Here is a 13,493-nt window from a genome sequence, read left to right on the forward strand (position 1 = left end):
AGCTGAACTACATTCATGTGAACTTAATTTTATCTGTTTGTCTGGGAATGGAGCTAAATTGTGAAACAGCTTAATAGACTTGGGGCTCATTAGGTGTTCATTATAAATACATCTTTATAATCAAATATCACGTAATTTTGTTACTGTAGAATTAATACACTCATAATGGAAAACACAGTACATTTCTGCTTCAATAAGTAAAGGAGCCTGTTACATTTTGGTAAGTCAAACATAAATGCCACTGGTCAGAGACAACTGAAACAAAGTTTTTAATGCCATTGGTTTATTCTGGATAATCCCTACAAACACTGTTGTGGCTGAGGTGCAACTATGCTTTTGGACTGAGACACACACATGTCTTCAAATTCCTTTTCCTCTCCAAAACAAAAAAAAGGAAGAGATTTCCCAAAAATCTCACAATATTTATAGCTAGGGTTTATTAGTGGAATCTGGTTTGCTTTCCTGTGGTATGGATTCCGAGTCCCAAAGTGGGAGAACATTGTCCAGTGTTGCCCTTCTAGCTAAGAGAAATGTTTAGGAATAAACATCTGCTGATGTATGCAGTGAACTGATGAGGCTTGAGGCCGTGGAGACAGTGTTAGAATTCCTCTGTGAGCAACCATTGAAGTTCAGGTCCCTTGGAGCTGCTCTTTTCTTATGGCTGGCGTGCACGCTGTCTCCATCATTGGTGTCCAACACCACGGTCATGCTGGAGTCCATCCTGGACACAGCGTAGAGGCTGCTCTGCCGTGTGGGGTGGAACCTGGCTGCCTTCAGCTCCAGCTCCTCATAGCTGGACACCTCAATGAAGGGGCACCAGCGCAGAGCTCGCTTGAAGCCAGCTCGGAACCTACGAGGAAAGAAGCCTGGTGAAAGCCTGGGCTAGCAAGGCCCCAGGCCTTCATCTGAAAGCACAGAGTGCTGCCAGGGTACTGATTGGCCAGTTATTCTGCCCCTAGGCCTGGGTGGGCTGAAGTCAGTGGGAGTTTCCTTGACTGAAGTCAGAGTAGGACAAAAAAGATAGTGATAACAACTCATTTCAGTTTGATTTTCTATATGCTGTCCTGCATTTTAACAGCGGTGTTTTCCTTATAATGAATTTCCTGTCTTTTGCCTCTGCAAAGTAAACAAATACTAACTTTCACAGAACTGTCTTCAGAAATTGTTTTGATTTGACCTCTAATGAGATCTGCACCTATATTTTCATCTTCTTTCAGCAAGGAACTTTGTAACTTTTCTGTAAAGTGCCATCCCAATTTCCAAATTTCAATATCCCTTCTGTGTTTCTCTCTAACAGGGATGCTTATATGAGAATGAGTTAATGACTAATAATTGTTCATGTGAAATATTTGGAAAATAATTTTTAATAATGAAGAGGATCCTACAAAGTTGAAATCTGAATGTGAGCAATATATAAACGGGCATTTTGAGGCTTTAGAGCATCAGTGTTTGCAATACTCATACAGAGGCAGGGATTCACCGTAAAGACCATTGTTACATTTTGTATGTATGCATTTCCAGAATAAATGCTTAATATATTAATTAGAAAAGCAATTCTCTGTGTATCTGTGTATAAATGGAAAAAGAACACCTTTTCACCTTGACCTAAAGCTTATCTTTCTCCCTTTTCTTGCTGCTCTGGTTCTGTTTAAACAATCAGCTCTGTTGTTTATCCTGTCTGTAAGTTTTTTGGAGCAGTGATTAAACTACCACAGTGATGACTGTAGGTAAAAATTCAGATCAGGTGTTTAGGTAAAGTTAACAGATCTCACAGACGTGACTTTTCCTTCCTCAAATTTTTAAGTTTGCCGTGGAGTTCTCACATGATGACAACCGAGCAGGTAGGTTGCTATTCAGCATTCTCTTTACATGCAGTCCATATTTTGGAAAAATACTGAAAGAGCCTCTAATGGAAATGGATTTAGGGACAGGAATTGTAAAACCAAACCATCTTTTAACTGTATTACTTTTCTTGGCACCTTCCATCCTCTTTCTAATTCAGGGCATGTTTTTTCTTCATCTTGAAATAATGCTCTCTTTATCTAGATACGTAATATCCTAATTAGCCTGGAAGATGATGCTGGGGATAGATGTTCTAACTGTCTGATACTAGATCCAGCAGAGGCATGAATTGATCTGACTCCCAGCAACAAGCTCTCTTTTCCTATTTAATGGAAAGGAAGCAGATATTCTGGTATCTTCATTTCAATATGGAACTTAATTATAAGAGCACTGTCACCAGGACTTCATTCTTGCATCAAATTCTGAATAAGGTGACCTTTAGTATGTCTCAAAATATTAATTTTTCTTTGACTGTATTCTTGAATCCAGACATTTAATTTTGCAGTTTGCAAGTGTCAACATAAGCCACATCAGAGATATTATTTTTTATAAATACTTTTGTAATTGTGCCATAAAAAGTTTTTGAAGAAAATGGGATTGGTTTAGAAGTTTTATGGTGGTAATTGAAAAATATGAGCCCTCATTTTTCCTTGTCTTTGATTTTGCAGACACTGGACACTTAGTGAAATCTGGTTTCTGTTGAAATTAATGCAAAATTTGCCATTGGAGTTAGTTTTGTTCTGCCATGCTAAAACTTTACCTTGTCTTTAAACAGTTGTAAATGATGAAAAGCTCATCAGAAGGCTCTATGAATTTAGTCATTGCCTTGTCTTTTTAAAAGATCATGAATGGAATTGTCGTAAGTTATCCTCATCAAGAAGGATGATGCCAGTGTTTTTGCACCAATAAAAACTTTTTAGGATTTGTTCACTTCATTTTTGATTAGATTCCTTTTGACAAGTACTACATGATCTTTAATTGGGGTTTAGGAATACCATGCAATATTGCTATGAAGTTTGACAGTAATTAAACTTTGCACTGGCTGTGAAGTCAAAAGAGATTTAAAATAATATTTAAGATTACTTAATACTGATTTGTACTGACTGAGTTTGCGAAGTAATTAATTGTTCCTGGTGTTCTTTATCCAATAATGCTAGAAGAAATACTTGTGAATAGGATGGCTAGGATGATGTTTGTGTAGATCCTGGTCTTATAAATTGAAATGAAAGATTTGAGTCTATTCTGGAATGCAGTAGTCTCAGGCTAGCAAGTATCTGTAAAATGTCACCAAACTCAATAGGTACAGTGCCTTTGAAATTCAGAGCATAATGTGCTGCTATCAAACCCTACTGTAATTTAGTGTTAAATAATGAGAATATAAATACTTGTATAATATTTATCAGCCTATTGCAGATCTTGGAGCGCAGTGTAAATCTAATGCTGAGATCTACAGAGCACAGTTAATCATGTTTTGTATTGCATTCTTCCAGCAAAACAAAATTGGGTATACAATTGGTGAACATACAGCTTGCACTCTGTATCACTAATTACCATCTTCTTTATTTTTATATTTTGCAAACCAAAACCATTAAAATGCTATAGGTTTTTAAAAAAAAAATTTGGGGGTGCACATGGAAAGGACTGGTTTCTGAAAACTGCATTTTGCTCTCAAATTTGAATTAGGCCAGAATATTTACTGGAAGTCTGCCTCTGGGTTTTTGGGGCTTCTTTTCAAGTACAAACCTTAAAAAAAGGGGGTTTTTAAAATTTTGTTTTTTCCCTGCTAACTGGAATCTGTTTAAGTGAAAAATCTGTGTCTTTTTTCCATTTAAGCAGTTTATGTTCTTAGTGAAGTTATGCACCTCATTTCATAACCAGCTCTTACCTCTTATTAAGACAGCAGTAGATAATGGGATTGTACATTGTAGAGCTCATGGCAAGCCAAAAGCTGGCTAAATAGATTTGCTGAATGTATTTCCACCGGTTTAATTGTTGATAGATGCCAGTGACTATGAAGTAAATGTGGTAGGGCAGCCAGCAAACGGCAAATGTCAGCACAACCACAATCATCATTTTTACCACCTGAAAGAAATAATAATGGTATTAAGCCTTTTTAGTTTGGGCTAGCATTTCAACATCCATTAATAATTTTCTTGTAATTAATTTTTAAAGTTAGTCAAAGGAAAGCTGAATATGCTTTTATATAGTTTTTACTTTTAATCAGACTCTATTATTTTTTTCTTGACTGGAGATCCTCTTTTTGTGAAAAAAATATAGCAAGAAAACCTTTCCTGACGTTATTTGTATTGATTTTTGCAAGTAATGTATTTGGCTATATTAGATATCACTTCTTTTCTGTACATCTAACCATGGCATAAGGTTACAGAGTGTTTTATTCAGACACCTCATTTTGGCCTTTATTGACCTTGCTGTCTATTTTTATTGTGGTCTGCAAGTCTATTTCTTGTCCCAAATTTTTAGATGTGGTTTGAATATCTCTAAGTTGTAGGAAATGAGCAACTGCAGCATCCTGTGTAATTTCAGAGCCTAACAATTCCCTTGGCTGGTGATCCTTATTTGTTGTTTTCCGCAGGCATCACAACATCTGTTAGCTACCATAGTTTCCAGTGAGCACAAATGAAGAGGGGCTCTGCTTTGTGCTCCAAACACGAGAGGACAACTTGCAACTCATGTAAAAATTTCACTCCCATATTTCTCTTTTCAGTTATGTCAAATACTAGTCCAGCTACCATTTTCAGCACAATATGTCACATGTTTACACCACAGGTTTTCTTTTTGTAGCTGAAACAGAACTAGACATGATAGATCCATGCTGGGAAGTCTCTTGTTCATTTGTACTTTGTCATACTGAGGAATAAAAGGGATCTCTATGAACAGTTCCTGTATTTTCTCTGTACAAAGTGCCATTTCATACTGTTTCTAGTTTTACCAAGGGAAAAATCCAAACAGCTGAAATTTGCCATACTTACATGTCTTTGGTTCATGTTTTTATGAAATTCCAACTAACATAATTAAATGATTTTACATAAAAATGTTATGGTATCCTCCTTAACTCTCATTACATCTTCCTATGGGAAGCATAAAGCAATTTTTCATTTAATAGCTGGCACCAATTAACAATCTTTCTTGCTGGATGGGACTGTAATGTGCAAGATTTTGCTTATAAGAATACTTATTGTTATATATATGCACTGATCATCATTTAAAGGCAAAAAAGAGGCATCTGGCCAAATATAAAACATTTATAATAGTTGGTTCTTCTGAAGCACTTTTCATCAGTTAACTATAAATCATCCTGTGAGTAGGAAGATCAGTTTTATAAAGGAAGGCAGCGCACCAAAACATGGTATCACTTTTACCTTTCACAGGTATGTCTGTGTATCTGTGTCTAGGCATATATAGAAGTTTATGGGACTCTATATGTGATTTATGGGGTAGGGGGGAAAAGATTATGATTTTATGTGGACAGAAATTTCTGGACTAAACTATGTATGTGAAGTGATGCATAAGATATGTTGTCAAATCAGTCTATCATTAAATGGCATTGCTATTTCATTGCTTTTGACGTAACTTCCACTGTTCTGCTGGGGACTTACACCTCTGCCTTGCACACATTGTATAGATGGAAGTCTTAATCCTGTAGTTTTACCATGTTACTTCAACTCCCTGTCATTGATTTTCGGGTGCCCTTTGCATGTTGTTGTGTTTTTATAGATCTGTCAGGAATGATAAGTGTTACTTCAGCACCTTTCAGGACTTCTGTAATTTCAGAACACTTGAGAGTCTTCATTATTTATTTTGATATTTAATTAGAGGCCTTGCAGTTCCAGCTGTGCATGTGAAACTGTTCCTAGAATTAGTCATCACTGGAATATCATAGGTACTGAATGAAAGGATTTTGTGTCCAAATTTTCAGAGTGTAAACAGGTCAATCTGTATTTACAGCTTACAGTTCATCTGTGCAGTGCTTGAGAACCAAAACAGTAAAGCATCCCAGCAACAAATGTAGCTTAATCTGGTTGAGTTTAATCTGTTGTAGTTTAATCCATGTCACTCATGCCCCAGAGATGCTAGAAATCACAGAAAGAGTCCATGTTGCCTGTTTGGCATACTCAGTTGTGTAAATTTTTTTCCAAAAGAAAGTTGTTTGTCTTTTTTCTGATATCCAAATGCTCATTGTCTAGTTTTCTGTGAGATATTGAAGGGCAAGGCAAGAAGAGTCTAGAGTCTACTTAAAGGTCTCCTAAAGCTAATAAACCTTCACAAGCTGTACGAAAACCAGCTTTTAGATTTCAGCTGCTGCACAAATTAAATTTGAAGGAATGAAGTTTCAGTTTAAATTACTATTAAATACAACATTTCAGGTTTTTTCAAGGGACCAGAAATCCCAAAGTAACTTTTACCCTGCAAAGAAAATCCAAAATTTTTCTTGTCACAATTTCAGGCAATTCAGCTCTAATTTTTTTAATCAGGCAATTCAGTTCTAATGTTTTAAGTTTTGAAATGAAAGATGCCAAATCACCCCCAGAGAATTGCATCTTTCCCTGCAAGGTTACTCTTTTGTTTAAAACAAAATACTCATAGTTTAAAAGAGTGAGATTCGTATAAGGCTTTCTTGTTGCTGTTTCTCTCTGGAAATCCATGATTAAATATTAAGTCATCATCCTTCTGAAAGCAGAAATTTCTGAAGCAAATAGTCAAACTAGATAACAAGCTACAGATGATTTTAGATGGACATTAGTGTTTGATTTAATTTGTGAAGTAATGAGTCACTTGAATGACAGACAGTGAAGCACATTACATTCTTAATCATTCAGGTTTGCATGCCATTTTAAGTATTTATATAGTACCGTGCACTTATTGTCATATTTCCTAGGATTAGATAAGTGAGATGTTGTAAGTCTGTGTGGTGTAAAATTGTTGGAAACAGAAGGCAATTAAGGTTAAATTTGAAGTCAAATGCAAAAATTGTGAGAGGAATCAAAAAGACCTAGTCTGTTGTCATGTCATCATCTAAGAATGACTATGTGTTGGCAAAAATGGAGGGAAAAAAAAGAATCAGGAGGAGGAGGGAGATTATTTCCCATGTCCTTTTCCCTTTCAGAGAGAGGCATACGCTGCAAGGCCATACCTTGCATTTTATGGCTGCAGTTCTTGTCTGTAGTGTTGGTCTTTCCAGTATAAAGTTTCATTTCTTGATTATATCAATAACTATGAACTGAAAGTGACTTCAAGGTCTTTAAACCCAGGGCACCTTGAGTTTACTTGGAATAAATTCTGATGAACAAGTGCCTGTAAACCAACAGAGAAAGTAAAACAGGCCCAGTAAGAATTTACCACAAAAACTTGATTGTCTTTTCCCAGTACACTGTGGTGTTTCATTAAGAAACCCCAGTGAGACTTTACAGGTCCAACTGCAGAATATAAAAGACCTTCAGTTGTTTTTTGACTACTTAAACCTGTGACTGAAAAAAACCCAACTCTTTTTTTAATAGGTCTGTTCTGTTTCACTTTTTGAGATATTACTATTTTTCAGTTGCTTTTCCTTCTGTTCTGAGTTGCATAGAATTCATTAGAAAGGTTTTCTCTTGTGCATTAGGAAACATTTCTAAAGCAAGAAAATGACTGAATTCAGTTACTTAGCTTAAAATCTAGCTCTGTTCCTGCCTCCATTTCACCATAGAGCTTTCCAAAATGTGAATTGCAGTCAAAATCTTTTGTCCCAGTGGCACCATTTTCTCCTGGTGTTCTGTTCAGTCTCCCTCTGTGTATATTGTGGGCAGCATGACTGGAGAAAAGAGGATTTTTTTCTGTTCTAGGCAATACTTTTGTTAAATGAGTTGTACTGAGTCTCCTAGTTGTGCAACCTTCATGCAAGTCTTGAGGCTCGATTTGTAAATGTAAAATCAAGGTATTTATTTTTATACATTGGTTTTCATCAACCAGTTCTGCTGATACTGATGCACTGCTGCCTATGTCTAAGAAAAACTCTGTCTAGAAAAAGCTAATTTATGTGCTTTCTGGTCTTTATCCATTCCTTAAATCCTTTCTGAGTAAGAAACATTCTTTCATTAATGAATGTAATGAGAAAAACAATGTATATGAAAGAGCAAAACTGATGTAAGTTCGTTGGAATTGGAGCTTGCAAGTTTGCCTTTGCTGTGAAACATTTGGAACAGTAAAAGTGAAAAGGAGCTAATAGATTCTGCTGCACTTAGAAAAACCAGCAAGTACATTTATTTTTCCATACTGTTTTTATTTTGCATGAAGAATAGCTAGAAGAGTAGTCTGGTTTAAGATGTAGCATTGAGAGCAGCTCTTGAAAGATTGGGAATAACATATACTGTTCTGAGAGACTCAGTTGCTGCTAGAGGAATATAGCAATTCACATTGCAAGGCAATGAATTGCCAGCAATACCTAAGGCTTGGACCCTACAATCATTTCCTTTTCAATCTTCTCTGCAGCTCCTTATTGCCTTTCTAAGGCATCTTTGATACTGCTGCTTATACAAGTACAGGAATTTGGCTTTTGATTTCATTTCCACTTATGTCACACAGAACAATTACTTTCAGAACTTTTACTCCTGGGTGTTATGCAGATATGAACAAGAAGCAAATGATTTAAGAACCCATGGAGTGTAAGAATGTCTTGTTTACCCTCTCCTGGATGTTTTTTATTCATGAACACAGCTTAAACGCAGTTCACAGATAATCCCTGGAATCATAACTTTGGCCCTGTACTCTTGGGAGAAGTAAAATACCACACTAATATTTCACAAAATGTTTCTCCAAGCATGTTAGGATGCAGCCAGTAAATCCACTTCCCAGTCCTGGGGACATACATGGCACTTAGGCACCAGAGAGAAAGGAACACCAATATGCCTTTTGTTCTCCATGAAGCTTATTTGGAGTAAACTATCTCTCTTCTTCAAGAAATTTAGGATTCAAAGGTAATTCTTCTGGCAGTAGTACAGAGATGGAGCTGACTTCTGAGGTACCAAGTGCTTTGACTCATTCAGGGATTTTCTGTATTCTTTCAGCCCATAGGAAAGGATGGATTATCAATAGTTGAAGGAGACGCACATTTAGGAGGAGAAAGTATGAGAATGCTTGGAAGTCTTTCAGCCAGATAAGGTATTTGCCAATTCCAGTGCTCCAGATGCTTGAGTCTTCTGACTTATGTTTTCCATCTGTTTTTCTCAGCTACTTGAAATAAAGAAACTGTTTTTAATTTCAATTTGCATAATCCCTTGGTGCAAACAATTAATAACCATTTACTTTTTAGTTAAACTCAAAAGTTGAAAAATATATTCTTGTCTAGAGTGAAGTAGTTTTTAATTAGTTTGCTTTCTTCCAAATTCCCCAATGTGGGACTCCCCTCAAACCAAAGCAATTCTTACATTTTTTATGAATGGTCTTAGCTACTGCTGGTTTAAATTATTTTCCCCCAAAGCTTCATACAACACAGAAGGTTTGACAGTGATTTTGCGTTTCTCTCAGCATGTCAAGAAATATCTGTTCCATTGCAAAGAAGAAGTACATATTTTGCTCAGAGTTTTATTTTCCTTGAGAATATGTGATTTTACAAGCATCTGACTGGGGGTAAGGAGGAAAAGTTTCCACAAATTTTGCTACTTAATCAAAGAAGAGATGTCTCACTTTCACACAGGAGATTGAGTGTTAGGCAATAGGCTCATGTCTGCTACTCAGCCTAAGAGAGTTTTCTGTAAGCTAGACAGCAAGTAAAGGTAGGTGGCCTTGTATCATTGTCTTGGTCTTAAGCCTTGAGTGGCATAAGAAGTTTATGTTCTTTAGAAAATGACTCTGAGTGCTTGTTGTGGGATTGGCGTTATTGGGCATGATTATGCACCTGAGATCTAGTTCTTGGAAAAAGTAGAAAAACTGATTGAGTGCTTTTGTGCTTAAGATTTATACCACCACTTATTTTACAATATTTTCCTTCTTTACCGGGAGTGAATGATGGGGTGAGTTCATTTCCATGCCTACAACCAAATATGTGATTTGGTGTGGGGGGAAATAAAATAATCTTTTTTTTTTTTTTTTTTTTTTTCTAATAGGGGTAATTAATTCTGAAGTCCACTTTGACACAATTCTGAAAGTGTTCTGGAACCTTTAATCCTCATTGTAGGCTCAATGTTTAAATTAATTTTCCATGAAAGACTTCTGAAGAAATGGCACTAGTGAATGTTCTCTTTTGAAAATTATTCTTATGTATTGGACACTGCAATAACCAACTAATGCTATGATGAATTATGCCAATGAATTATGCAAAAGTTGCATACTATCCTACTTGTGTTTTACTTTATGTGGGTTCCTTATAATGAAACCTGTCCTTCTGAACCTAAAATGAAATGGGTACCTTTTGTTATGTTCAGAATAGGAACACAGACTCTTATTTCATATGGAAAGACTACTGTTGGAATTGTTTTATTTCCGCCTTATTCACCCAGGGGAATTAAATAAGTGATTTATATAATTAGAAGCCATTTGAATGTCTACCATATTTCTCTAGAATTTTGGCACAAGAAAATAATGAGAAGTAATGCAGATTGTTTCCTACATAGTTTGAAAAACCTCTTCTCTTTTCTGTTGTTAAGAAAATAACTATGAATTATTCCTGAACTGTATTTATTTAAATTGCATGACTAAATTCTGTTAGAGAAAAACACAGTTAAAGCTATTTTTTAGTTGCCATCCTAATTATGCATTTGCAGTGGTAAGAGCATCTTCTTTTTCAAAGTCTGAAGAAAAAACTTCTATTACCACCTAAGAAAAAAAAAAGGGCAAAAAATTTTAATATTGTTCCCCAGTCCATTTTCATTTGAATTGACTTAAAATGAAACTGGTAATGTCAGTGAAGTTGAGGTTTATATTTTGAATTTAATGCACCTAGTTTATTTTTGTCATTCTTCAAATGACTGTACAAGGTTGTGAATTTATTAGGAGAAATAGACTTGTAACTCCCATACAGAATATTTTGGGAATACTTGGTCAATAAAAAGTGGTATGTGCTCTGGTCAATTATTGATGAAAAGTATCAGGTGTGTCATTATCTTGACAAGGATTTATTTTTGTCGAGACGAGCGTTCCTTCAAGTAACAAAGTATCCACATGGCTTGGCCATAGTGGTCAATACATTGGTCATTATTGCACTGGTTTGATACTCCTGTGGTATCCCAATTTGTGGAATAAAGTATAAGCTGACCCATGCCAGGGTGGCTGAAACTGTTTCCTAGGAAACCTGCTTTAAAACCTGGGGAAATAAATTACTTCTATCCAACCACAGAAAATGAGTAATTAAATAAAGATGCTTTGAATAGGTTGTAGTACAGAATTATTAATTCTAAAGAATTATATTCTTGAGTAAAAGGATTGGATTTGTTAGGAGAAGGCATTAATAGACATAACATAGACACCCCTCTGTGTGGAGGTGTGTAGATTTCTGCTTTAACTCAGAAAAAACCTGTGCTGGAGTTACATTTTGTTTCGACATGAAGAGCATCCTGTAACAAATGCCAAAGTGTGTGGGTGTAGTACTGGAACTGCAGTTCTGTTCTGCTGAATATACAGGTTTTGGCTCTGCGGTCCTCCAAAATGAGTGATCTGCATCAGATTTCCTGGGCTTTCCACCACACAGATGCTTGGCAGTGTTCTGGAAAGCTCAGCAGACTGAAAACTCCTGCTAAAATTAATTTGTTCATGACTTCCCTACAGGGATTTGATGAGGAAGTGGCTTCTTATGCACTCTCGCTCTGTATATATGTGTGTGTATGTATATATACACAAATGTGTTTTTATGCACCCATGTACACACAAGAATATTCATGTGATCATAATTTAGCATATGTAATGGGGTGACTTTGACTGCAGATTAGATGATACAACAAAAGACCTTTTGAAGTTTCCAAGGTTGGTTTATATGCTGGTGAAAAAATTTACATATAACTTGAAGAACACACTTTGTCCTGAATGTGGCATTTTAAGGTTATTGTTCTGGAGGGTCAGGTCCCAAACTTGAACTTGGGGAGAACTGCAAAGAAGAAGTGAAGTCTATCTTAAACCCAATTCCATCATTTGAAACATGAAGATCATAATCTCCATGTTGAAAATCTGAATGTTGAAAAAGAGATACTTGGCTTTCATTTCTCTTTCTCGTAGGTATCTTGGTTTTATTATTAACAAACATGTATAGTTGAATTCAGCAATGCAATGCATTTGAAAACACACTGAGCTCACTGACATTGGAGTGAAGCATTGTTGAAATTTTTTGTCTCTTTACCTAGTGTTACTTCCATTCTTAAATATATGAGGCACTAGTAAGCAGAAATTTTTGCCCTAGGACTGTGCCTGGACTTCATAATTCACATAAATTTTCTGCCGATAGTGATGGAAAATATAAAAATAATGAGAAACATCACAGCAACTGTAAGTGCACAGTTTTGAGCCTAATCACTGACCATGCAGAACCAATCTCTTAAATCTGCTCCTGACCTGGAGATGTTGCCAGCTGTTCTATAAAGAAGTATTGACCAGGAAACTTTGTCAGTAAATATGTAAACTGGCAAGGCTATGCGCAGTATAAAGCCATTTTTAGTGTTTACTCTGCTTTTACTTCTCTATGATTGCTGCTTGAAGCATGGATGATGGGTGTGGAAAGATGTGTTTGTTCACAGGGCATAGCTGAGTTTTAGGACCTTGAGGCAATGAATGGAAGCTGGTACTGCTGCTGAGTGTTCTGTAGTTATTTGGAGATAGACAGCAGAGAAGAGCAATAATTCCAATAATTTTGTTATATTTCACTGTGTCAGTCATGTTCAGAGAATGATCAGGAGGATGTCTGACTTTATTTCTACCTCAGTAGGAAATCTTGTTCAAAGTTATGGGCAGATCATTAAAAAGAGAACAAATTGCTAGGAAAAAAATCTTGAAAAGGAGAATAGGTGAATCCTTTTTTTTTCTGAGGTTCTAAGACCATAAAACAGCTCTGTAAAAAGTATTTTGTGTTTAACATGCATTGACAGTAATTCTCCTGTACTCACGCCCCAATTTTTCCCTCGGCAATTTCTAAGCATTTGAAGAGTGAGACTGTGAAATAGAAATCATGATTCACAATATTAATAGTTACTTTGCTCATTCCCTACATTTTCGGTGGGTTTTCAGTCTATATACTTGGTAATAGAATTTACAGAACTTTTTAAAACATAAAACCAAAGATTATTGGTTATTCTGCCTCATCCTAATGGAAAAAAAGGTGCCTCTTTGTGTGTATGTGTTTAGGGAGGGGGGTCATATATTGTCATTAATGTGATGACTGTGCAAGAACTTAGTTGTAAATGAAAAGCCTAAATCAGGCTTTCATGTTAGTATTCTGTATTCTTGTGGAGATTTTTGATAGCTATGGGAATATATTACTGATCAAAATAGTAACAACTATCTTATTCTGCAAGTATTTTCACCAGGAAAGATGATAATGTGATTTTCTGACCCTCAATACCCTTTTGAAGTTTAAGAAAAACTTAGAGAAAATAAGCTTAAAAAAAAAGTCCTATTCTGCAAACTTTTGACTGCAATACCAATTACTTGCAAATAGAGACTTTGACTTTAGTGTT

The 13,493-nt window shown here is 35.9% G+C and overlaps 1 protein-coding gene across 1 annotated transcript in view; it reads right to left on the bottom strand.

Annotated features, from left to right (window-relative positions):
* Positions 1 to 534: 534 nt before the first annotated feature.
* TACR3 (tachykinin receptor 3) overlaps positions 535 to 13,493 on the bottom strand; it is a 36,532-nt gene continuing 23,573 nt past the window's right edge. Inside the window, exons 4-5 of the mRNA XM_058803975.1 lie at positions 3,728 to 3,924; positions 535 to 850 (exon numbers count right to left, since the gene is read on the bottom strand). Coding sequence (XP_058659958.1) covers positions 535 to 850; positions 3,728 to 3,924 — 513 coding nt within the window. The remainder of the gene's footprint in view (positions 851 to 3,727; positions 3,925 to 13,493) is intronic.

The sequence above is a fragment of the Ammospiza caudacuta genome, chromosome 4 (genome assembly GCF_027887145.1).
Source record: "Ammospiza caudacuta isolate bAmmCau1 chromosome 4, bAmmCau1.pri, whole genome shotgun sequence".
In the NCBI taxonomy this organism is placed as follows: domain Eukaryota; kingdom Metazoa; phylum Chordata; class Aves; order Passeriformes; family Passerellidae; genus Ammospiza; species Ammospiza caudacuta.